Source organism: Pseudonaja textilis, chromosome 8 (assembly GCF_049901715.1).
Source record: "Pseudonaja textilis isolate UNSWEBS1 chromosome 8, rPseTex1.2, whole genome shotgun sequence".
NCBI classification, from domain to species: Eukaryota; Metazoa; Chordata; class Lepidosauria; order Squamata; family Elapidae; genus Pseudonaja; species Pseudonaja textilis.
Window position 1 is genome coordinate 29,126,079 of NC_141997.1, and position 27,264 is coordinate 29,153,342.

General features: G+C 38.2%; 2 protein-coding genes across 5 annotated transcripts in view; one reads left to right on the forward strand and one right to left on the reverse strand.

Moving 5' to 3' along the window:
• Positions 1-27,264, forward strand: part of UBAC2 (UBA domain containing 2) — a 118,562-nt gene that overhangs the window by 60,418 nt on the left and 30,880 nt on the right. For all 4 annotated transcript variants that reach the window (XM_087937915.1, XM_087937914.1, XM_026708408.2 and 1 more), the window contains 2 exons: positions 20,764-20,887; positions 22,670-22,717. In XM_087937915.1, coding sequence (XP_087794041.1) covers positions 20,764-20,887; positions 22,670-22,717 — 172 coding nt within the window. The remainder of the gene's footprint in view (positions 1-20,763; positions 20,888-22,669; positions 22,718-27,264) is intronic.
• GPR183 (G protein-coupled receptor 183) lies at positions 7,297-12,620 on the reverse strand. Its single transcript, XM_026708407.2, has 2 exons — positions 12,499-12,620; positions 7,297-8,545 (listed from the first exon to the last, which is right to left on the reverse strand). The coding sequence occupies exon 2, from the start codon at positions 8,515-8,517 to the stop codon at positions 7,423-7,425; it is 1,095 nt and encodes a 364-aa protein (XP_026564192.1). The 5' UTR covers positions 8,518-8,545; positions 12,499-12,620; the 3' UTR covers positions 7,297-7,422.

The window sequence follows — 27,264 nt, forward strand, 5'->3', positions numbered from 1 at the left end:
GAATAAAACCGCAGAGTGGAAAGAACACATTAGAAGAGTTTTCTTCTATAAAAAAGAGAAGGGGAAATGGTTCTTGGACAATTACCCTTATTACATCTAAAACAACATTTAACATTTTTCATTAAAAAAAATCCTTATATTCTTGAGATGAGTAATTTCTCTGCTGCAGAGATGTATGACTGCTAACTTAATGCAGAGATATATGACCGTTAACTTTATATAATTGTATGTAGAGAATAAAATTTTCACCTGAGTGGGAAGTGTGGAAGGCAATTGTGTGCGTTATTTTTTATATACAAAATGTGTACAGGCAATCCTTGACTTACAACCATTCATTTAGTGTCTGTTCAAAGTTACAGCAGTACTGAAAAAAGTGACTTATGGCTGTTTTTCACTCTAAAATCATTACAGCATCCCCATGGTCATGTGATCAAAATTTGGACACGGGGCAACTGATGCATATTTATGATGTTTGCAGTGTCCTGGGGTCATATGATCCCTTCTTTTCCGACCTTCTGACAAGCAAGGTCAATGGGGAGCCAGATTCATTTAATAACCATGTTGCTAACTTAACAACTGCAGCGATTCACAACAACTGTGGCAAGAAAGGTCATAAAATAGGGTAAAACTCATTTAACAACTGTCTTACTTAGCAAGGAAAATTTTGGTCTCAGTTATGGTCTTAAGTTGAGCTTTACAGAGGCTTAATGTGCCTGTTAATTTTATGTTCCATTATTCCCAAATAGGAAAAACATTGACATTTGCAACCAAATTTAGATATACAATTAGAGCCACACAGAAACTGGGAGCAGTTCATGGCCTGCAGATTGTTATATATATCAAATAAATACAGATTTAACTGCTAATCAGCTGGGATTAATGACTATTGTACACTTAGTAATTAGTACTACTGTGCTGATTATTAACTTGTCTGTGGATCTGGTTCATTGATCACAGCTGAGCATACTGCTGATGTTTTGCCAATTGTATGTCTATATTTGGTTTTTCTGTTTTTCAGGCTATCTCCGTTCTGACAGGCTTTGTCACTATACTTCCTTCCTTTTTCATGCATGATGAAACCATAAGGGACAGTTATAAAATACTGTTTTCAGATATCAGCATTTTGCATTCCTTGATACATAGTGATATCATTTGAATATTCTAATACTTTGCTAACAATAGCACGGAAGTGAATAGTGAATAGCTGAAGCCTAAACCACTACATTTTACTTACATTTATAGATAAACACTATAACCTATCTTAATGGTAACAAAGGGTAATAACAAAGGTTATTGCCAAGTAATAGAAATACCTAAAAAAATTCTTGTAAATTATATGTTAAATGTGTATCTTTTGGCTAGTTTTCATGCTGCTTGTCTAAACTCTATCAATGGACGTTTCTACAGTTCTGACAAGAAATTACCAAATAAAATTTATTTTTTGAGGTAGTTTTTTAAAAGGAGCAAGAGTAAAATGCTGATTTCTTGTGCACATGTTGTAGATGAGGCAAGATGAGCATTGGCTTTATAAAGTTACATCTCACTGTTACTAAGTCTAACTGACTTAGTTTTGTGTTTCTTTTTTAAAAGAAAGAATAAGTTATGCCGATTGTTGTTTATTATTTTTATACATCTGTATAGCATCTTGAGTTGGTGAAATGTCTCATTTCAAATAAGTAAATGTATTTATCCCCAAAGATGCACAGGAACAAGCTGATTAAAACTGCTGGGGAAAAGAGAAATGTATCTAGTTGATTAAGAAAATTCACATTTCTTAGGAATTAATTTGTGAAGGAAACGAAGGACTTGGTGAAGATAACTGAGATTGGTTCCGTTACAGTATCGACCCAATAAGAGTAAACAGTTAATCAAGAAAAGAGAAAATCCAGTCAGGTATTTGATAGTCACTCAGCTTTTTTCCATAATGATCTCACTAACATTCAGAAAAATAATGGGAATGAAGATAATTTTTTAAAAACCGTTAGATACTTTATTTTGGTGAATGCTTTTTAAATCTATGGGCCTGATAACGGATGTCATTACAGCTTTTTTCAGACAGTTTTTGATATGAAAATTTCAACCGTAAGCGTAGTTTAAACACCCATAGAAGATTAAACATTGCATTAACTTTAAGTGATACTTTCTGCAACACAGTATTAGCCTTTTCTAATTGAGAACAGATGTTTAGACACTGGCACCACCCCAACATTATATAAGAGGAAAGTGCAAGGAGAAGTAATAACTCCATTGATTTCTGTTCCTTTGTTTCCTGCTGCAGGGCTACATCTGCAAAGACAACTGTCCTAGTTTTGTTGGAGAGCAACCAATTTTAGGTACCATCCACAACTATTTATTACATCAGAATAAACCCTCCCTTTATGAAACATGCCAGTAAATTTTTACTCTGCCATCAAACATTTTGTCCCAATTATTGCTTTTTCCTCTGAGCAGCTTAACAGGAAAGTTAATGTGTTGTTGTCATAATAACTTGAATTTATGGACAGATCTTAAATGTAATATTAATTATAACTATGCAACCCATTATACATTTGGTCATCATTTCAGAGATATTTTTTTACCTAAACAATGACAATAGGGCAGATTTAAAAAAATCAGAAAAAAAAACAGTGGAAGTGAGAGTGACTTTCGACTTCCAGTCACCTTCCCCATTGAGTTTCCTTGTGCGAAACTGGCAGTGAGTTACTGGAAATATTCTTTTCCTTTCCCTGGCTACTGCCAGGTGGGAGAAGGCACAAATGGATGGCTCAGTATGAGTACAGAGGGACTGGACCATTTCTCTCTTGACTTTCTCCCTGCAAGCTTTCCACCTGGCTTGTGGGAAGGTGGCAAGAAGTGTCGGAGAATCGTCAATCATATCAGTTGCCTTTTGGTTTCTCCATGGCTTGTGGGAGGCTGTAAGGAATCGTTGAAAATGGGGATTTACATGAACGCAGTTAATCGTGGTAGTATGACAGCAGTGCTGAGGTGGCAAAAAAATCCCACAAATTTCAGTTCCTCAGGAATCGTGAGTCTCAGAGGCACTCTGTACGTTAGATCCATTTGAGCTAACTTGGCTTTTGTTGGCAAAGTTTTGTTCTATATTGCAGCATTTCATCTAGTTGAAGGTTACAAAGTATCAAACAGACACAAGAGTTTTACCAATATACAGATAAAATCACAGTTACGTCAGCAATTGTCTTTCTAGGCTTCACCCCTTTATTGAAATTTTCAATTCCTGCATAAATTTGAATTTTTCACCTAACCACTCAGGAACCAATCTATTCTTTTATCAAATACTTGGAACTTTAAAAATAACGCTTATTTTTTACATCTTATCTTTCTTAGCCCCGATAAAAACAAAGCTCTCCATATATATATATTATTGGGTTTACGAGAACAAGGCCACCCGAGAAAGAATCACCTGATTATGAAAGTGAAGAGCACCATATAGAAACGTAGAAGATACAAACAGTTCTATGATTAAGATAAACAGGAACAAACTGATGCAAAACAAACAGGTATTAAAACAAGATTACAACAAAGAATTCTTGACAGCAGATATTGCAGAAGATAAAACAGTTACACTCCCCACTTCTCCATTTTGTTTGCTACACAATTATAGAAATGACCCAATTACAGTTTTTCTGTTGGATAAATCAATGACCGGCTTCCCACTAAATAGGAAAAATGTATTTTCTACAATACTATCTTGGTATGATTTCTTTTGATTGCTTAACATCTGTCTAACTCTTCTTAGCTCTATGTCAGCATGAAGCAGATTTATAGATTTGAGTGCAGCATATGTGTAACATACATTTCTGATCAGGTGCATTGTTGATAAATAGGATCACCACATTGGCTCTGAGAAAACCAGTAGATGGCAGGAAGGAGAAATGAAGAGCTTTTCCCTTTCCTGCTGTCTAGTACAGGTAGTCTTCGACTTACAATTAAGCCCCAAAGTTCCCTTGTTAAGCAAGACAGTTGTGAATTTTGCCCCATTTTATGACTCATTTTCTTGCCATAGTTATTAAGTGAATCTTTGCTGTTGTTAGTTACATCAGGGGTCCCCAACCACCGGGCCCCGGACGGGTGGATCATTTTGTACCGGGCCGCAAAGAATGTCCTGCTCTCCGGCTCAGTGGCTTCGGTTTCCTCCCGCCTCGTTCCTCTCTCAGTCGCTCTCTCGCTCCTCCACCACCCCAGGAAGAAACTGCTTCAAAGAAGCCAGCAGGGTGGCTTTTCCTGCCGGCGCAGCTCCTCCAAAGCGCCCGTTCACCCCACACAGCCGCCCGCGGTTCAATCCAGTGCTCCGTTCTGCCTGCTTGCCTGCCTGCCTTCGTTTCTGGTTGTTTTGGAGCAGCTTCGGCTGAGAAAAAGAGGCGAATAGTTATTAAAGGGAGGGAGGCACTTGAGGGATGAGGCTGAGGAAGGCAGGGCCGAGAGGCGGGGCTTCTCAGCCATCCTGCAGGGACTTGTCCTGAGCCGCAGAGGCAGCCGTGGGCCGCCGCCGCTCAGCGCTCAGTTTTGAAGGCACTCCTCAGCCAGGCGTAGTTCCTGAATCTGCAGCTGAAACCCGTTTTAAATGTCCCAATAGAAGAGAATATCTGTCGCTCAGGGTTGCAATGAGGAGGACTCGGCGCTCCCTGAACTTGGTGGTTTGCTGGCAGACGTTTTATTACCTGACTAGGTAACAACATCAGATGTTACCTAGTCAGGTAATGAAACGTCTGCAAGCAAACCACCAAACTCGGACTCCACTGCCCCTACCCAGTCTTTGAAAAAGCGTTTCTGCGTGAAACTGGCCCCTGGTACAAAAAAGGTTGGGGACCACTGAGTTACAAGGTTGTTCAGTAAAACTGGCTTCCCCATTGACTTTATTTGTCAGAAGTTTGCAAAATGTGATCACATGTCCTCGGAACATTGCAACCATCATAAATATGAGTCAATTGCCAATCATCTTAATTTTAATCACATGACCATGGGGATGCTGCAATGATTGTAAGTGTGAAAAAGGATTATAAATCACTTTTTTCAGTGCCGTTGTAACTTTGAACAGCTACTAAATGAATGGCTGTAAGTTTACCAGTAAGACCACCTGTAGTTATGCACGCTTTGTAGCCCAAGAATAATAGCCCTATGTTACATAGACAGTGTTCTTATATTCCTGGATAGGCATTATATTGCCAGTTGCCTGACTATTAACATAGTAAGAATTAGAATTCTTTATTGGCCAAGTGTGATTGGACACACAAGGAATTATTTTTATCTAATTTTGGGGGGAGGCAGAGGTGGCATTCAGCAGGTTCTGACCAGTTTTGGAGAACTGGTAGCGGAAATTTTGAGTAGTTCGGAGAACCGGCAAATACCACCTCTGACTGGCCCCGCCCCCATCTATTTTCTGCCTCCCAAGTCCCAGCTGATAGGCTGGCTCTTCTTTTTTGCCCTGCACAGGAGACGGAGCTGGAAAGCAGGTTAGTGGGGTGGGGAGGGAATGAAGATTTTGCACTATCCTTCCCCTGCCATGCCCACCAAGCCACTCCCATCAGCCTTCTAATAGCACCCTGTGATCTTCTGAAAGCATTTTATCTGTACACCCACTTCTCGTTTAGTGACTATGTTCCGTTCTATTGATCAAATCATTAAGTGAAATGATCACTAAATGAACCCATGATAGAGAGATCGCTGATTGCTGTTGCTTCATTCAGATAAAGTTTCGTTGAGCAGCTAAGTCAGTATTACTGTCACTGGAATGTGTTGTCAGAAGCACAAAATTTGGTTGTCAATGCATGCATTGGTCAGAAAATGAATTTTGTTACTTTTTTATTTGTGAATAGTTGCTAACTGAGGTCACTAAATGAGGAGTGGCTTTATTCTTTCTTGCAAAAGAAAGTATTAATACTTGAAGTTGAAATGTTCTACGTGTTTTAAAATAATGTTTGATTTTCTTCATCTCTTATGAGATTGGCCTGATCTCCCCCATACACACACATCTAAATGCTAAACCTTCTAGCCATGCTCCTTTTCATTGTTAAACTAGAAAGCAGTACTATTCAAATTATTTCATCCATTTACATTTTAACCTTTTTAAAACCATTTTTATCTTTTAATAGGCAGAAAGGTGGCAGAGGTTGTAAAATCCTATATTTATTGCTTGGGAAAGGATACAAACTGAAGCACAATGGCAGAAATTGTAAGACACTGCCTTAAGAGTGTGCCTGTTTGTGAAAACACAAGAGAGCTTCTGTGAGAGGAGCAGGGGTGGGATTCTACCAGTTCGCACCTATTCAGTAGAACCGGTTGTTAACATTCTAAGCAGTTCAGAGAACCGGTAGTTAGAAGAAATTACTGGCCTAATCCTGTAAGGAGGGCAGGAAGGAAACATTCTGGTGTTGCTTACAGAAACTGCCTCTCCATTAATCTTTATTACATTCTTGGCAGGACTAGACTTCCTGTCTCAGGAACATCTCTGGAGATTTTTTTCCCCTTCTTTGCTTGTGTGGAGTGACCATTCAAAGATACAATGGCACTGAAAAAAGTGACTTATGACCATTTTTCACACTTACAACTGTTGCAGCATCCCTACAGTCATGAGAGGCCAGGCGAGGAGATGCGTGCCTTGTTGTGAGTGATATTGAGTTGGCCACATCCAGCCAATAACATGACCATCAAGCAATGTCCACCCAGTCACATGACCAACAAGCCACACCCACCACCTTAGCCACGCCCACAGAACCAGTTGTTAAAAATTTTGAATCCCACCCATGGAGAGGAGGTTTGAGACTTTCAGCCTTCCACTCTAGAAGTTCATCTGCTTTTGTTAAACTATGTAGGTTAGATACCTTAAAGTTATCATGGAATAATCAAATGAAACATAGGATCCAGTGTACAGTAAGTTATTTAAAAGCTTGGGGGTTGTTTTCTAACAATATAGTAAATTGCCTAAAGCTATCTACATACCTCCTCCTGAGAAACAAATCTATTTATAATTAAATGATTTATATGGGATATTATATAATTAAATCTATTTCATATATAGATGTGAAAAAGAAAATGTTAAATATTCCCTTTTGCATATCTGTCACATGTTATTTTGCCAATTCAAGGTATATTGTTTAGAGTCTGGTTTTTAATAGGATCCCAAAATAGAAGTATACGGTATATATTATTTTGCAAGGAGAAATGACATGAGAGCAAGATATAAAAAAACCCAACAATATTTGGAAAACCCCAATTATTAAATCAAATATCTGTGGTAATGATATGTTGCATAATCCATCTTCTGCTTCACTCCTGAAAAATCAAATGGTAGATTTTTTTTAAAAAAATGTACAATTGGATTTTTCTCTCTTCTTTCTTTGCCTTTCTTGCTATGATGATTCTTGCTATTTCCAGCATTTTTGAAATCAAATTCTGGAGGCATGTTCAAAGTGAAAGGGCTTGTGTTAACCTTTTTCCATTTGAAGATGTTGAAAGGGGAATTAGTTTTGTGTCTCCAACATCCCGGGAGCTTTCATCAGCAACAGTTCTGGCAGCACTTGATTCTGAAATGCTTCCTTGACGCCTCAGTATTTTCATTATTGTCCTTTTGTATCCTCTGCAAGCAAAGAAATAGATGAAAGGATCCATACAGCAATTTAAGTTCATCAGGAACACAGTATAATGGAGCGTCTTTTGAAAAATCTTCTGATGGCTGCAGGGAATATTTCCTTGCACAAGCTTCTTAATCATGTATATAATAATGGCAAGATGATAAGGAGTAAGACAGATTACAAATACAACGATGATGAAGATAATTATATTAATTGCCTTTTTGTTTGTTCCTGATTTTTCTGCTAGTGGGTTTTGCTTTGCAGTTTGACAGAGTTTGTAACTGATTTTTGAATAACAGATGATTGTAATTCCAAGGGGAACCACATATCCAAGTAAACAGGCACCTAGAAGCATCAGAGGGAGTTGTTCAATTTTTTCAAAGTTTGGATATTCCATGCACGTCACCCTTTTTTCTTCTTTGTGTGACATGGGTAGTGTAAGCAATGGGAGAGTTTGGGCAAATACAAGTAACCACACAAAGCAAAAAATGTATGTTGCACTTTTAACTTTTCTGAACTTGGTTTTTAAAGGATGAACCACGGCTACAAATCTATCGATACTCAAGCATGTCATAAAATTCACAGCTGCATAAATGTTGATATAGAAGAAAAGGGCTGTAATTTTACAGAGTACCTCTCCCAATGGCCAATGGAAACCCAGTGCATAGTATACTATTCTTGCAGGTAAAGCTGTTGTAAAAAGAAGGTCTGACACAACAAGATTTGTTGAGTAAATAGTGGTTGAATTGATTTTTTTCCTATTTTTTACAATCACAATGAGAGCAAGTCCATTTCCAAGTACTGCAATTATGAAAAGAACACTGTAGAAAATAGGCAATAAAATACTTGCTGAATCTTTATGTTCATATAAATCACAAGTTTCATTTTGAGTTTGATTTGTTGTAGAAGATTTAAAGATTGTTCCCATGGTTAATATGACTCAGAGTTCAGAAGGCCTAGAAAAAGTGACAAAAGAAACAGAAAAATGTTAGGATGAATTCAGACGTTGTGTTTTTTTTAATAGCTAAGTATTTTAGAAGTCCAGAAATTAGATAGTATGAAATTGTCTCTTCATTTCAGAAACAAAGCAAAATTCCATCTTCTTAATATGCAAATACTTTTTGATTGAACACTATTAGGTAATCATAGGTAATTTTAAAATAAGATGATAGCAATAGTTTGGAAGCTGAAAACACCAGGGCTATCCTTTGTTAAGTATTAACACATGTGCTATATTAGGTTCAGTTTAATAAATAAAGGTATAAAGTTATGAATGGAAAAATATGCTTTCTGGAAGTGAAATATCACTGAATCCTTTCCCCTCTCCTTGCTCTAAAAAGTCATCTAAAATCAATTTGTAAATGTTTATTGAATTAAATAAAGAGATAAATAATAGGGAGAAAATGATTGGTAATTAAAAACATTAGGACAGTAATAAAAAACACTACTGCATATTGAAATTCTATTTTGTGCTGTCACAAAAAATATGTGGTATTTAGATTTTTAGTTTCAGTTAATGTTAACTTTTCTCTATTGACAGGATTTCAATATTAGAAATATTTTGCATGCTAAAGAAGTTGATTATGTGTGTCCAAATTAAAGGTCTCTGCTCATTATCGTATTTATCAAAAAAATCATCTTTCTATTATAAAAACTAATTGAGGCGGCCTAGAATTTTTAAGCACAACAATAAATAAATATTCTAAAACTAAAAATATCCTTAAAAATAAGTTACATTGGATTAGTAGACTGATCAATAGCAAAGGAGATAGTTATAAAGAATTATAAAGACCCAATGAGTTTTTGGTCTTTTCACTTCTAGGCTTTCATGAACTTTTTTATTTTGTTCTATCAAGTGTACAGTTAGAAAACCAAGTTGCTTAACAGTATTACACCATTCTTACATCATCATTAATGTAAGCAGGATATTAGTCCACTTTGTACTGAGTTTACTTTTGAACTTACCCATGATAGATATGTATTCTGGAATAAGGAACAAGGCCTGTTGAAATGAAGGAGCTTGCAGGACTTGTATTTTATTACATGTTTTTAAATTAAATATTAGTTTAGAAAAAGGTGAAAAACAAGGACAACAGATAGAGAAAAGTAAGAAAGAGGATATATTGCCATAGCTATTTTAATTTGGGCCATTGGATGCTCGTAATGTAAAACAGGTTTCAAGTATGATATAGGAGATGACTAGGCTGAGTCCGAGGGAGGGGTCAAATGCATCATAAGTCATCAATCCCTGCTCGCTAATAAGAGATCTAAGCCCAGCCCACTTTGAATGCTTCCTTATTCCCACACATTTCACTTGACTGTTAGTATGTCAGATTTTTGTAGAGAGCTTAAGCTTGTAATAAATCTTTATACTCTGGATAACTGGGTCTCCTGGATCTCTTGATTTCCCCGGTGCTTGACATATGCGGCTTTCTCCAAATTTTAATATAGAGTTAATTCTAATATATGGGATTTTAATAGTTTTAATATTAGAAGTAATGTTAGAAATGTTGTCGCATAACAGTAACCCTGTCAGCACAGTCTGTTAGCTAACATGGAACTGCCCACCCAAAAATCATAAAGACAAATAGGAGCCCGAGTGGCAGGGAGCCTCTGTGTTTTCTTGTCTATAGCTTTCTTTTGTTGCTGTGCTTCTTTTCCAGTTTTTCAATATAGAAAATTTATGTCAATTTTTCATACACTGCAACCCCCATAAACCCCGTTACTCTTTGTTGGCAGTTGGACATTTTTATTTTATATTTATGGCTTTTAATTATTTATTCTTGCTCAAAATGTTAATAAATCAGTTTTATTTAAATTTCAGGAGCAGGTCATTCTGTTTGATTTTATATGAAAATGGTTGATGAGAAGTACGGGCATCTTGTTTTAAATCTGGCTTGTATTTCATTTGTGTTTTTAATATTAATGGCTATGAGATAAGAGCCATGGTAGAGCAGCGGAGCAGTGGTTAAAATGCAGTATTGCAGGCTAACTCATGGCTCACTACAGGAGTTCGATTCTGAATGGCTCAAGGTTGAGTTAAACTTCAGACCTTCCGAGATCGGTAAAATAAGGATTGTTGGAGGCAATATGCCGATTCGGTTAATTGCTTAGAGATAGCTGTAAAGCACTATGAAGCGGTATTTAAATGCTATTGCTATTGCTACGGGATATGCTTCTATAACACAGATGTTAATTAGTCCCTTAAACTGATACTTAGCCGTCAAAACTTGAGTCTACGTTTTTTTATAATAGTCAGAATTTCTTGAAAGATAGAGTTGCAGTTTTTTCCAAATAAAATTCCATGAAACTACATCATATGCATTGAAATCAAATTCTATGTGAACACTGTTAACTTAAATGTAAAATATATGTGATATAGTGCATTTTAACTGCTTTAATTTAAAAAAAACATCAGAAATTTTTTTAAAGAAAATTAAAAATTATTTTATACAGTCAGTAAGACTATCATTAGTCCTTGATCATGCAGAATAACAATGATTAAATTTTCCATTATATTGTCAGAAAACAATTTAGGCAGAAGTGTTTATAGGTATTTCATCCAAGATAGTACTTCTGGGGTTGCACTGCATTTTCAGCATTGTATTTGCAACATAGTTTGCTGAAAATATTAGTCTGGTAAAGGCATAGCTCTTAATATAAATTCCAAATACTTGGTATACAGTTCAAGAGAATATTTCAATCTATAAGCCATATTGTACACAACATATTATCAGTCTATGGATGTTAAACCAAAACGGACAATGTTAGGAGAAGCTTATATCCTCTTTACCATTCTGCACGGTCATCATATTGAGGTTGACTGCTAACTTTTTGAAGACATTCTCTGAGGTGCCCAATAAATCTGAAAGTTGTTTTTTTAATCATTTTAACATCACAAGAAGCATATTTTGTATTCTTTTAAACCCGTACCTATTGAATTTGTTTCAACTTGTTATTCCAGAATTGTTGCTAGTATCTACCTTAACTCTACTCATTAATTTTTCACTTTTAAAAAAAGTGCCGTGCAAAAGATTTACATACTAATATTGACAATAGTTTTGGGGTTTTATGTTGCTGATGCATCTGGACCAAATTGTGAAATCAAGATAGACTTTAAGTATACTCCAGGGGCAATTTTCAACAATCTAATCTCCTCTGACAGGAGACTTGGGTGATTCGCAATAACCTGATCCAAAGATTGTCTTCTTTTTCATGACTTTCCCCCAAAAGAATACCTACAATTTTCAAACTGGAGTTATCCTAAAAGAGAAATTTGTTAGATAAATGTCATCAATATGCTTCATGCTAGCATGTTCCCAAAAAAGTGGTATCAGCCTCCTATAAATCTACTGCCTTTTTAAGATCTTTCAAGTACTTTTGGTTCAATTAACTATCCAGAGAGATACTACAGGAATTCAGTTAGTCCAGCATATAATGAGTCTAAGACCCATGAAATAGGAGTAGACACCACTCTATTCAATGAGACATATTTCTGGGCAGAACTTTGACTGTATACAATATTCTAGAGAAAGCAAGATGACTTTTCCAAATGTTTAATGCCATATAAAGATGAAATATAATAAAACATTTTATGGAGGATATATGACATTTTAAGCACTGAAAGGAAATTCCAAAAGTTGCCTTTTATTTTAATAATATTTATCTTAGAACAAAGCCAAAACAACTTAACGTAAATTGTCTCTGTGACTTTTTGCTTTGCCATATGATGGTTTTTTAAAAAGTTGGCTGTAGTTAATCCTTACATTTTTGCTATTCAAATAAAAGCTAATTATAATCCCAGAATAAAAGCCTGCTGCTCATTTGTTTGCTTTGATGAACTACTTATGTTTAATATTCATGCTTCACAATCATTAATCTATTAAAAAACAATGTTAGCTATACTTACGTTTTGCTACTTCATTAAGTCCTCTGCTGTGTTCTTTGTGGCGGTACATTTCATATGCAACTGTTTCCCCTTTTGTATATTGTTCTTAAGACTGATTCGGTCACACTCCCCTTTTATAGACATGAGGGCATTTCCTCTCTCTCTCCAAACCTGAAGTATCTAGTCATAGAAAAAAAAATCTGGTTAACACATCCCAGATAAAATAGTAGCCTTTGTTATCATAAGTAATGCAGAAAGAAGGAGCAAAATGAAGAACTGTTTCGCAAAATAAGGTGAAAGTATATAATATTCAGTGTTTGCTGTTGCCAGTATTGTGAGCTTTTCTCTGCTGTGAGAGAGGGTTTTTCCAGTCCCAATCTTACAATGGTAGTATCTCTTGAAAACTAAAGATCAAACTTGGATGTAATTGGGACATTGAGTGTCCTTTCCTATGAACCAGTTGTATTTTCAAACTAAACTCTGCATTTCCCATTTGTATGAATTATATATGAATGACACATTTCTAGACTAGCCTACAATAATATTGCCAAAGGCTATATTAATTAATATAGTTAATTGTTAATGCAGACATTAATGCAGAATTGTTAATTGTATAGTTGGGCAAAGATAAGACACAAATTCAGTGAATGAGAGACCAAAAGAAGTATGCTGCAGCAAGAATGAAAATACCTAAAACGCAACCAGTGCAATAATCTTGCTCTCAGGAAAGACAATTGTAAGTCACTTCTGTAATTTTGCAAAACACACACACACACACACACACCCTTTATGAAAATGGAATTGACAGCATCAATGAAACCAGCAGAAGTTATAAGTTCAATTTGTTTCTTTGCTGTATTCTGTAACATGGAAAGAGGAAGGTACATGAATAGTGTTAGCTTTATCATTCAGTATTTTGTTCAATGAAATTTGAGATTTTGTGAAACAAGGCCAATAATTATTTTTTATTGAGCTGTTACATCAGGTTTCACTTGTGGTCTTGGATACAAAATAAAGAAATAAATATTTGTGTTTTTGTCAAGACTTATTCAGATCAGATCAAATCAAATATTTATTATGGTCACAGGCCAGAATATGTCTAAGTCAAGGCTTAGAATATTGAAGTTCAATGAGACTCCCCAACAGTGCATTCAGTTAAACAATGAGGGTAGAAAAGCATTATAGATATTGTGAAACAAAAAAAATAACTCTTAGATAACAGTTTCCGATATGATGGATTTATACTTTTGTGAAAGTACAAGGGTATGTATGTATTTATTTACTTACTGAATTTATATTGCTGCCTGTTAAAAAACTAACAAAAAGAATCAAATAAATATAGTACAATATAACAAAATCAACTCCCCAACTCCCACCCACCTCGCCCTAGCGACAGCAGATCACATGAGCCATTTAATGGGCTCCATCCCACTCTGGGTTCCCCAGGCCTGCTGGCAGAACCAAGTCTTCTGTGCCTTCTGGAAGAGTGTCAGAGTGGGGGCCGTTATAATCTGGGGGAATGATGTTCCTGAGAGAGGGAGCCACCACAGAGAAGGCCCTTCTTCTGGGTCCCACCAGGTGTATCTCCCTTGGGGATGGGACCCGCAACATTTCCTGCCTCCCTGCTCTGATGGGTCAGGTAGATGTGACCAGCAAGAGACTGTCCCTCAGATAACCTGGTCCCAAACCATGAAGGGCTTTAAAGGTGACAACCAGCACCTTAAACTGCACCTGGAAGCAAATTGGCAATCAGTGCAGCTCCTGCAGGAGAGGTGATACATGTGCATGCTAGGATCTGCACAAAACCATGCAGGCTGCTGCATTTTGCATAGAGGTGGTATTCAGCATCTTCTGACCAACTCTGGGGAACCGGTAGCAGAAATTTTGAGTAGTTCAGAGAACCAGCAAATACCACCTCTGACTGGAGATTTTATATTATCCTTCCCTTGCCACACCCACCAAGCCACCCACAGAACCGGTAATAAAAAAATTTCAAATCCACCACTGATTTTGCACCAACTGGAACTTCTGGGTGCTCTTCAAGGGCAGCCCCACGTAGAGCACATTGCAATAGTCAAGACAGGAAGTGATCAGGGCATGAGTGACTGTGTGTAGGGACTGTTGGTCCAGGAAAAGGTCCAGGAAAATTGGTGCACAACCCACAGTTGTCCAAAGGCCCTCCTGGCCACAACAGTCACCTGCTTTTAGAGCAGGAGTTGTGAGTCCACAAAAACCCCTAGATTACACACAGGGTCTGTTTGGGGTAGTGCCACCCCATCTAAGACCCAAAGTGGCAATTCTCCCTGAGCCAACAAACCCCAATCCAGAGCCACTTGTTCTCACAAGGTTTTAGTTTAAACCTGTTGTCCCCCATCCATCCTCTAATAGCCTCCAGGCACTGTGAGAGGGAGGACACAGCATCACTTAACTCATCATGGGCTGAGACATACAGCTGAGTAATATCAGCATATTGGTGATACCTCAGTCCATGGTGACAGATGACCTCACCCAGCTGCTTCATATAAATGTTGAACAGGAATGGAGAGAATACCGAGCCCTGTGGAACCCTGTAAAGCAGTGGGCAAGGGCTGGATCTCTCCCCAACTATCAACACTGACTGAGAGCGGCCACAGAGGAAGGAAGTGAACCAGGACAACACAAGTCAACCAGGCCTCCCACTCCCATCCCCCAAAGCCGCCCCAGGAGAATACCATGGTCATGGTAGCGAAAGGCACTGAGAGGTCAAGTAAAGCAAGGATGGATGCACTACCCCCATCCTGCTCCTGCCGGAGATCATCCAAAAGTGCAACCAGTGCTGTTTCTGTCCCAAATCCAACCTGAATCCTGACTGGTAGGGGTCGAGATAAATCTATTTCATCCAGCAACCTCTGGAGCTTCCGCGCGACCACCTTCTCAACAACCTTCCCCAAAAGGAAGATTGGAGACGGGTCAAATATTATCCAACCAGGTGAAATCCAGCAATGGCTTCTTAAGAAGAGGGTAGACCACAGCCTCCTTCAAAAGATTGGGCACTGCCCCCTCCTGTAGGGAAGCATTAATCACCACCAGAGTCCACCCACCTGTCACCTCCTCAGAAGTTTTCACAAGCCAGGAGGAACATGGGACTATAACTCAGGTGCTTGCACGTATACTCACTAGGATCTTGTCCACTTCCTCGGGAGCAATAGGGTCAAACCATTCCCAGATAACAGGGCAAGAAACTGCCTCAAGGGTTTCCACTGGACCATCAACCAAGCCAACATCTAATTGGGAATGAAGTCGAGTTATTTTGTTTTCCAGAAAATCCACAAGTTCCTCAGCACGCCCCTTCAGGTGGACGTCAGTCTCCTCCTTCCGCAGGAGGAGAAGGCTCGCTTTAAATAGGGTTGCTGGGCAATTATCTGCAGATGCAATTAGTGTGGAAAAGTATTTACACTTTCAGGAATCGTTACGAGGTAGGCCTTAGTAGTAGCTCTTACCCGTGTTCATTCAAGTTCATTCAGTCTTCCGCCAGCGGCGCTCTAGAGCAGGGGTCCCCAAACACCGGGCCGCGGACCGGTCCTGGTCCGTGGAACATTTCCTACTGGGCCGCCAGTTTGCTGGGCGCCGCCATCTTGTTTGACGAGAAAGTGCATCCGGGTGAGCTTTTCCGGTTGGAAAGTGGTGTTTGGGTCCTGAAGGAATCCTCGAGCCTTAGTTTCATCGAAGGGGGGGCGGCTTCGAATAAAACTAAGGCATGAGGATTCTTTCAGCACCCAAGGCAAGGCGAGCCGAGCGACTGTCCCGAAGCCGTCCCGAAGTGAAGCCCATTGACAAAGGTACAAAGGAGGAGTTGAAGGTGGCAGGGAGAAGTGGAGGACAGCTGGCTGGCCGGTCGCTTGGCTTGCCTTGCCTTGCCTTGTCATGCGTGCTGATGCCGGTACCGGGCCGTGGATCATTTTGTGATGCCGGTACTGGGCCATGGCACAAAAAAGGTTGGGGGCCACTGCTCTAGAGGTCTCCTCATGCGTTTCATCCCTCTCAGTTCCTCTGTATACTACGGGGCACAGAGAGGCCTATGGGTGAGGAGAAGTTGCATGCATGCTATCCAGAGCCTCAGTCACCTTCCTATTCCAAACCATGACTAAGAGCTCGGCTGCACAGTTGCAGTTATAACCCCCAGCTCCTTCTGGAATCCATCCAGGTCCATTAGTCAACGGGGGTGGACCAGCCTAATAGGTCCCACCTCCCTGCAATGGGGGAGGTACAACTTTTGAGAAACTCATTGCCACCAGACTGTGATCCATAATTACATACATATAATTATGTATATAATTACATATAATTAGGCATATTGAGCAAATTTTTGTCTACCTATTTTTGTCAGCAGTGTGGTACTCTTGACAACACAGTGTCTGCCAGAGCCCTCAACAACTTGATATTAATTAATATTTTTAAAACTTAGGAAAATGAACTTTTTGATGTTCCAATTTCCTGAATATCCCTGACTCTGACAAAAACCCAAAACATTTTTTCAGATGAAAAGGACAGGCTTGTTGTAAGCTAGAGTTTTGTTGCTTGCTAGCCACCAGGAATTAAAAGAAAAGAAATCTGATTAATCTGGAAAAATGTATGAATAGTCTTGTTTTCCGGGCATGTTTAACTGAGTCAAAGAAAGAGGTAGTGTGATTTATGAACTGCTACATTTATTAACAAGTTTGAGGGATTACTTTTAACCCATAAGAGGTTTAGGGTTGCTGGGAAGAAACCTTTGTCAATCAGTTGTGTTATGCAAATATTGATAACAAAGTTAAATCATTTTAATGTTGATAGATAAAATCCTAGATTGACCCACAAAAAGGGAGGCTCAGCCCATCTCATTCTACGCATGTTTTGCACTGACAATAAAGGTTTGAATTTGGGGGAAAAAAGTATTCCTGTGGCAACACTGTTTCTTTTCCATATTACTTTTCATTCTCCCACTGCCCCATGGATTGGGAAATAAGAGAAGTTTAGGGAAATGGTAAGCCACTGCATCTCTTTTGGCAATCATCTTATCAGGCCACTGTGTCGTTTTTTTCTAAATGGTCTATGACAGTGAGGGCTAATCTTTTTATCATTGTGTGCCAAAAGTGTGTGTGTGCACGTGCATTCATGCGTGCCTGCACCCATAATGCAATGCGAGCACAATCCCCCCACCCCCTGTGCATGCACGTGCAACCTCCTTGTGCACCTCTGTGCATGCGTGCGCGACCTGCCCCCTGTGCATGCATGCGCGTCTTCTGCATGCCCCCTGTAGATACCTGACAATCGGCTGGCTGGCGGGAGGCGTGTGTGCATGTGTAACGGATCTGTTCTGGCTGATGGCTTGCGTGCTGGCAGAAATGGCTCTGCATGCCACTTCTGGTACGCGTGCCATAGGTTCGCCATCATGGCTCTATGAAAACCAAGAATGGTGGGAAGTGATCAAATTTGTAACCCAAGGCAACTTTTATTGTACTATATGGTTCTAGCTCCCTTGGTTAAGTATGTCATGTAGACACCTCTATTAACTTCTCTAAGCTCTAAATAAGTTTATATTTTCCTAGTGATTATACCAGTGTCAGATGAATAAATATGCAGACATAGCTCTGATCAAAGATTTCCCACAAGACCAGTTTGACGATAGAAGTATTCCTATAGAGCAGACCTACACAACAAATGGCTCACAGGATGCATATGGCAGCTCAGAGGTTGTCAACCTTGTGAGGCAGTCCACTTCTGGAAGTGCTAGCCCTAATGTTATTGCAGATGACATCAACAGAATCTTGCAAGTCTGAAAGTATACCTCTCCCCCAAGAAACTGGGGAGGCCTCCTTTGAGATGTTTGCCATGCCCTTGTTCCATCTGCGGACTCAGATACCACTTATCAGACTATTGTCTAATCTATGGATCTTCTCTTGTCTTCCAAGGTCATCCCACCTACTATTACACCATTAAAAAAACAAACCAATCTATTGCCATCAAACATTGCACTGGTAGGAAGGATCTGCTAGTTCTTTGCAGTTTCTTCCACCACAAAAGATACGCTGCCAGATACCTTCAGGTCTCATGGATACTGCAGCTAAACAATTGCTCAGCACTCCAGCTATTCTTCTTGCGACCCACAATTATGCTTAAGATATCTATCTGGCCTTTTCCCATGTATGAGTTTTGCTGGCCTGTGGTAGAGTGATTTCTCAGAAAGAAAATGGTCAGCTACAAAAGATCAGGAAATGTATGTTTGCGGATATGTGACAAGAAGTGTAACCAAGAAGAACTGGCTTCCCAGAGTTTCTTTTCCTCATTTTTGGTAGCAGCTCTCCAGCTTCTTATAATGAAGATATCTGGGAATCAACAAGAGACCAGCAGCCTTTTGTGATGTTGGGGAATATATTAATGAGAAAGGTCTAAGAAATCTGTTTTTATATTTGCTTTGCCTGTGTGTGTGTGTGTGTGTGTTGTGTGCATGCGTGCGCATGTGTGGGTGTGGGTGTGAAGCAAGAGGGAGAAAAGAGTTATTTTGATGTTAAAGTAGAATAAGATGCTGTGGGGTTAAATAAAAGCTATCAGAATCAACGATCAATCAGTGGAACTTTCCCCTCATTAAGAGGAAGTGTTGGGGGAAACTGCTTTTTAAAATCCTATTCAGCATACTTGACATTTAAAACTTATGAAATATCTATTATGCGGACACAAGAATAAATTAAAATTATTGTCTAATTCAACGCTGTAGAGAGGAGAGGAAAAGATAGGGTTTAAAGGCTTTCTAATGTAGCAGCAAATCATTGTTAGTTCACATATCAAACTAAGCCTTAATATATAGCTTAATAGTAGTACTTCCATAACATGCTAACCATATTGCTTGGGTCCATGCAACCTACTGAACCAAAACTTGATCCAAATTATCTAAATATGACAGCATCAGGCTAGAGGAATATTGGAACCAGCAAACGTACAGGGATATGGTAGGGCTGGGATACCATGAAATTTGATGTTAGCATTACTGATTTCTTCTTTATGATTTATTATTTTTGCTGTGAGTCACCCAGGGTTATTGTACAGAAGATAGAGGGCCATATAAGTATTTTAAATAAATAGACAGAATACATTGAGAAATAAACTAATAAGTCAAGCATATTTTAAACAAATATGTCGTGCAGATTCAAGTCAATATATCAGTCAATATATGTCATAATGTTACATAATATCATGTCTCTGTCTGTGACTATTACAGAAGTGTCTGTAATAAATTTACTGTTCTTCACAGTAATTCATAAATATTTTGATGATACTTCTTGTTAAGGATACAGTTTTACCTCCACTGTAAACATGTACTTTAAAAAAAAACATGGCAAAAGTTTAATTTAATGTAATTAATTTTAGTTTGTTAAATTGTGCATGACCAAGTCTGAATTGTAGCTTTTTGCATCTGTCTGAGAGGATATGTTTAGTATTCTGTCAATACAATCAGAGTATTTGTAGGAACAAAAATATTGTCCTTGAAAAAAGCTGGGGGGGAAATTACTTATTTAAAGAAGCATCTGTGGTTATGTTTGAGTTCAGATGGATGCAGAGATTTTTGAGATGCAGTTGCCTTCAACTTGGATTTGAAAGATTGAATAATTAAAATACCATTTGCACAGATTTTCATTGATTTCTTGCAATATTTACTTGTGTGTCAAAGAAGCAGCTCAATATAAATTATCATTTGGTATAGTGCACCCCAAGGACTCCACAGTTAAAGCCTAAGCTACCTATTGTATATTCTCTTCTCTTAAAACTATCGCTTGTATACAATATGTATATTTCCTCTCCTGCCTTTATAAAATTAAATACTTTCTAGACTATTTGTATGTATACATCACTCCTAATATTTGTCAAGAATGACCAAGAAAAATAGATCATGCAAAAGATAAGACACAGATGTTATTCCTACCTAGTGATTGAGTATCAAGTGAAGGAAGAAAGAATTCACTTCCTGGACTTTACTCATTGAGGAAAGCATTTAATTATGGCTTATTGGATGGTTTAAGTAAGAAGCAGGCAAAAGGCCCTCTTATTCTGTGGGCTCTATACCATTGAGTGCACTTTTTAAAAACAAATTTAAACAAAAAGACCATTTTGTGATATTTAAAATGTCAGTTAGTAAACCTGGATATAGTATTTAATACTTTAAAAAGTACTAAGCTGCATTTGATTATTCAAAATAGTTGAGGAAGAGAGAGTTAATACTTTCTGTAAGAATTATGTTGATATTCCATTTTTGCATATATTTTGTCTCAACAGCTTGGGGCCTGTATTTGCTCTTTTTGTTCCATTTTATACCTCCATTCCAAGAGTGCAAGTGACACAAATTCTGGGACAATTTTCCATCACAAACAAGACATTGGTTTATATATTGGGTTTGCAGGTTTGTATATGTTCATTTGTTTTTCCCTTAGTTTAGCATTTTCCATTTGCACCCACTATTTTCTAGAAATGTCTGGAACAATAACAGTTATTTCCAAATGTTTAATCATAAAAATTCCAAAACTAATTTTTAAATATGCACTAAACACTGTAGCGTAAATCTGCAGGTATGCAATAAATTGATAGAGGTAGCAATAGGAACTTAGTGATGATATTCAATACATATGTATATTGTCTGTGAGTGAAAAGTAAACCTTAATACATCTCATAGCTTTACACCACTTTTCATTGCTAGCAATGGGGAAACCAACTTTCAGTGTGACTTTAGTATTTTATTTTGTGATAGATTTTGGTTGGACTTTTTATTGGACTTCAGTTCAAAATTTCCCGTAGAATTCATACTTCCATCCTAGATTAGTGAATTTATTTGTTTATTATTTATTCCCTTATTAATAAATGTGTTATCCTATAAATTCATTTTTTTAAACATACCTAAGGGAATATTTTATGTTGGGGACAATCCTGGTTTGGTAAATACTAGGATCTTAATCTTCTGTTTCTTCCATTTTTAAATAATTCTATAAGTAATCTGTTTGACAGATAGCTACTTCAATAATAAATTATGGCTTTTCATTGGCAAACAAGCTTTCAGCTCAGGCTATTAATATGGATTTAGTCTGAAAGATACTTTTACCCTTCCCTAAATATTCAGACCAAATAAAGAATATGTTTTGTTACTTTGATTAAGCAACTCTTGACATTTTTCTAGGTATTATCATATCTTCACTTTCTTTGCTGTGTTCTCCAGTCTTATCATAACAAGCTGATAGGTGCCATTAAATAATCACTCTTTCATTCTGCAAGCAATTGAGGTCATGCTAAATTGTTATCTCTCTTGCAGAATAATTATATATCTGACATATGATAAATTTTCAGATTGCTGGTTTTTTTTTGATAAAACAATGTTCAAAAGTATAAAATATTATTAACCCTATGTTGTGCATTTCAAGGTTTTTTTTAATGGAAGATGCACACAATATAACTTGGATTTTGAGAGCAGAGTGCAAATTGATAAACAACCATTCCTAATGTTCTTTCCGGTAGCCTGAAAAATGCAATTGACCATTTTTAAGTTGTTACACGCTCATTTTCAGTTCTTTTTGCAGCAATGACAGGGATGAATAAATAGTTGTTTCATTGCATGTGGGATAGATAGACAGACATCTCCATTTAGTATTGCTCTATTCGATGTAAGCATCATAATATAAAAATAAGTTTGTGTTAAAATAAGTTTGTGATCAAGGGTATAGTTCTCAGTATTTTTGTTGCCTGATTAGTTTTTTGAAGTTGTGTTTTTTTCTTGAACATATAGATGGCTAATGAAAAACAAAGGCACTTTTTTACACGTTTACTGTAAAAGTTGGCTTTCATAACAGATTCTGGAGAAAATAATTTTATTAAATCAAACTGAATTTTACAATAAAAAAACTTAGCAAATCCCAGCAAATGTTCAGTTCTTTTTGTTCCACTTTTTCATTCAGCCTTATTCAAATTTCATTCACCCTTCATTCAGATTTTCAATTGCTTTGCTTTCAGAACCAAATTTTGTTCTAAACGCATGACAACATTTAAAGAAATACTTGAGCCCCTTTTGTTGCATAAAAACAAAATGTAATTTATGATATTCTCTCCTTTACTGCATTTGGATTAATGTTGAAATAATATTAGTGTAAGGACTGTGCAATCTAAATTCCATTTTAAATTACACATTTTCGTTTTATAGCTTTTAACCTCTGGGTCTTACATCTGGATCGTAGCCTTAAGTGGGCTGGTAAGTATAATTCTTTTAATTATTGCTTTGGTGCTTTTCATGCTTTTCATTCAGGTATAATAAAGCATCTATGGGATGTGTTTTTTCTTTCATTCTTACTTCTCTGTATTTTCTTCTTCTTTCATATTTACATCTTTTGCCAAATTCAGTTTGCTTTAGGAATATGCATGAACAGGCAGTTTCTTTGAATCTGGAATAGTCTACTAACAATCCTTCCTACAATCACTCATGCCCTGATCACCTGAAGGTTTGACTTCTGCAATGCAGTCTACATGGGCTGCCCTTGAACCACACTTGAAAGCTTCAAATGGTTCAGGAAAAAGTTCTGCGGGCATGATAGGCATACCTTCATAAACCATTTCCTTTGTGAGTTGCATTGGTTGCCTTTTTGTTTTGGAGTAGAAGTCAAGGTAATGTTCATAATCTACAAAGCCCTTCATGGTATAGAGCCTGGTTACCCGAGAATGCCTTTCTCCCATACTATCTGCCTAGCCCAGGGATCCCCAAGCCCTGGGCCACAGCCCACTACTGGGCCATGGCATATTCAGAATTGGGCCGCTTGAGTGACTGGTCGGAGCGCACATCAGAGGTGGTATTCAGCAGGTTCTGACCAGTTCTGGAGAACCAGTAGTGGAAATTTTGAATAGTTTGGAGAACCAGCAAATGCCATCTCTGACTGGATATTTTACAATATCCTTCCCCTGCCATGCCCATCAAGCCATGCCCACAGAACTGGTAGTAAAAAAAATTTGAATCCCACCACTGGCGCACATGTAGCTCAACTTGTGCGAGTGGCGGCTGGTGGGCAATCACGTAATTGCGCACCGACCTATCTCTCACACAAGTTGAGCTGCATGCGTGTGCATAGGCCCGCAACTCAGTTCCCCTCCCCCCCCTCCCAGCTGGGCTGCCAAGCAGGTTGGGGATTGCTGGCCTAGCCAATTAGTTTGGCAGGGTTGGTATGCTCCATCTTTGATTAAACAATGGCATCTGTTGGACATCAAAAGTATACCTTCTCTGTAGCAGCACCTACGCTCAGGAATGAGGTTCCCCTGAAATCTGGACATCTCCCAACCTACTCATTTTTGAGGGGTATTGAAGACTTTGTTCTTTGCCCAGGCCCTAAGTAAGCGTGAGTGAAGTTTCCTTTGGACTACATTGGGTTATTTATTTTGTTCTTTCCTTTCTTTGTCACACTTTGTCGCACTTCCCATCTTCACTCTTTTTTTGTCTTTGGGGTTTTTTTCTTGTTTTTTTCTAATATTTTTTTAAATCTTAAACTGCCCCAGAGTTGTTGAAAATTGGTTAACGTATGCATTTAATAAAGTACACAAATAATCAATGTTCTAAATATTTTGCTGAACATGGTTGGAAAGTCCCCTTGAATGACTCTAAACTTTGCCATATTTCATTGCTGCAATTGTAACAAATGTTTTTCCTAGCCCCATTGTTGTTTTCACAGATCATATGAGTGGATCATTTTCCTGGTTACTGGAAACTTTATCACAAGATCATTTTGCTCTTTTTCTGGTGTATCTATCTTATTCTTCAGTAAAGTTCTAAGGCAACTTTCCCATCCAAATATACAAACTAAAGGGCAGAATACTTAAAATGCAGACTAAAAACTAGAAACAATTAAAAGTTTCATAACAGAGGTAATGGAATTAAATAATTTTATTGATGAATTAAAGAAATTTAGTGAAATTTAAGAAATTTATTTTATAAGGAAGAACTAACAGAAGCCATGTGTACCTCTTGATTAAAATATCTGTCTACAAAGGAAAGTTCCTGTTTAAACACATACACCCACAGTTTTATTTTGGGCAATATAAAACAATGTTAAGGAAGAGGAAAGTTTTGATTTGTGAATCTGTTTATATAATATTTATAATAGGCATGACTTGGTCAGTGTTCTCAGCTTTGAGATATATATATATTCATGAAAGCATGAATAGAAGAGATGACTCCCCCTGACCGTCAATTATTTGGAAGCCTGCACTCACAAACAAAAAAATATCCACACCACAAGCCAATCAAACACCTGGGCACAAACAGACCCCCTCCCCGATACCTCCAGCCCAAACACACCCCAACCAGCCACCCAGATGAAACCTAGCTTCCTAATAAACGATAGCCGGCCATTCACCCGAAGCCAAGCTGCACTAAAAGCCCCTAATACATGAAACACAATGTTGCCAGCCAATCAAGACAAAAAACTGCTACAAAACAGACAGAAGATATTAGAAACACCAATCAAGCAGAACACAGCAAACTCCAAGACCCATAAACACAGACCAAGACTCCCAACCAATCAGGATGAAAAAAAAATTTTTTAACAGAGCACGAGGCTAGCACCAAATTTAAAACAGAAACGGCTGTGAAAGCCTGACACACAGACAAACCCAAGCCTGATGATGGCAGATGAGATTCTGCTGAAATGTTACTACAACTTTAAAAGCACAATATAATGATGTGGGAAAATACCCGAACAAAGCTGAATACCTGTGAAAACTTAAGAATACATACATACATACATGCATGCATACATACATATGTAGGTCTAGGTGTGTTTGAGTCTTTTCCTGTGTAAGATTAAGAATATCTTGGCGACGTTTCGGCGAGGTCCCACTCGCCATCCTCAAGCTGGTGCTTTGGGCTTCCTGCCAGTGCAAGCAGTGTGTGATTGGAGCTGCCGTCTCTCTATAAATACTGGTGGTGGGAGCTAATGTGCTGTGCTGGTTGTATATGTTGAAATTACAACAGACTTAGAAAAAGTTACTTATGACCCTTTAAGTTATACCATGCCATACCCGTCAGGGTCATTTGATTGCATTTCAGGAATTGGGCAACATGTTTGCACTTAAAACTGATTGCCAAGTATTTTGCAAGCATTTGATTGGCATTTAAAATCTTCTCTGCTGATTTCCTCAGAAAATTCATGGGAAAGCTGGCAGGAAAGTTTGCAAGCTGTTGCCACCTGCCAAACAATTTTGCCTCCCCTGTGTACATGGGGGTGAGGGACTTCTGAGGTGGGCTGGAAAAAATTAAATTCAGATTCCATGCTCAGAAGGGAATTTCAGCCCTGGGCTGGAGAAAAGATGCTTGGCTGTTCTCCATCCAAGCTTTCTTTTTTCTGCCAAGTCCTGGAGTTTCTCCGGATTCCTCTATGTGTAGAAGGGAACTTCTGCACTGGGCTGGAGAAAAGCAGCTTACATCCTGAAGATCAGCCTTTCTTGACCTCAAAAACACCGCGTTGGCTACAGTGGTAGGATTCAAATTTTTTTTTACTACCAATTCTGTGGGTGTGGCTTGGTGGGCATGACAGGGGAAGGTTATTGCAAAATCCCCATTCTCCTGTGCAGGGCAACAAAAGAAGACCCAGCCAATCAGCTGGGACTTGGGAGGCACAGAATAGACGGGGGCAGGGCCAGTCAGAGGCGGTATTTGCCGGTTCTCCAAACTACTCAAAATTTCCACTGCTGGTTCTCCAGAACTGATCAGAACCTGCTGAATACCACCTCTGGTTGGCTAGCTTTCTACCCAGAATTTTTTTTTTAGCAAATGCAAGTTTCTGGATGGTAGAAAGGCTAGTGCCTTGAGGAGAGGGTTAGAGTTAGGGTCTGCCTTCTGTGGCAAATGGAGAAAGGAAGTTCAGATCACAAAATCTGAGCTTCCCTTTTCCATCTCAGTGTAGCAGTTCCGTTCACACATGGAGGAGAGGAGAAGGCCTGCAATGGACTGAAGAAACAAAACTTTGGTTTTGGGGATTTGAGCTTCTCTTCTTCAGCCTGCCTTCTTATAGCAGGCAGCTCTTTCATTCTGTCCATTTAATGATCCACGCAGTCATTTAACAACCACATCTGGGATTAAATACATTAATATAACCAAAATATTAACAATAAAATATCATAGTATCTTTACCATACTAACATATATTGCTGTAACTTTTGATTAATAGAAAATACTGCCTTTTCCCAAAATGTGGAATTGTGGATTTGTGGTGGAACCAGCTAAAGAGGAGGGGATTCTGCCAGGGGAACTAAAGAGACATTCCAGTTTAGAGTCAGTTCAGTGGAATAAATGTCTGAGATCAAACCCTTAGGTCTATATCTGCAGGCTGTCTGGCAAAATTCTTATTATAGGTGATTAATAATAAAGTATCTGTTTGGGCCTATCTACAGGTGGGTTCTGGTTGATTGCATCTGAAAAGATCACAAATTTGTGATCTGGAATAATAGCACTTTTCCAATTTGTTAAACTGACTTTTAGCCACTCCTATGCTTGATAGAACCATTATTCCGTTTCCAATGAGTTATATTCCAAAGTGTTGTTATATAGTTCAACATCACAATACCTCTTTTTTCAAATACAGTCTCTGGGGTGTCCAATACTCCCTAATGAAAATTCATGTAGCTGCTGAAGCTACATTCCAGCAGATCTGCGATGATATAAATGACTACAAGCCACTTGGAATGGCTTTGGCAAGATGGGAGGCATGGTAGCTTAGTAAAATAAATACATCAGATCTCATCAATTCTGTACCTTCC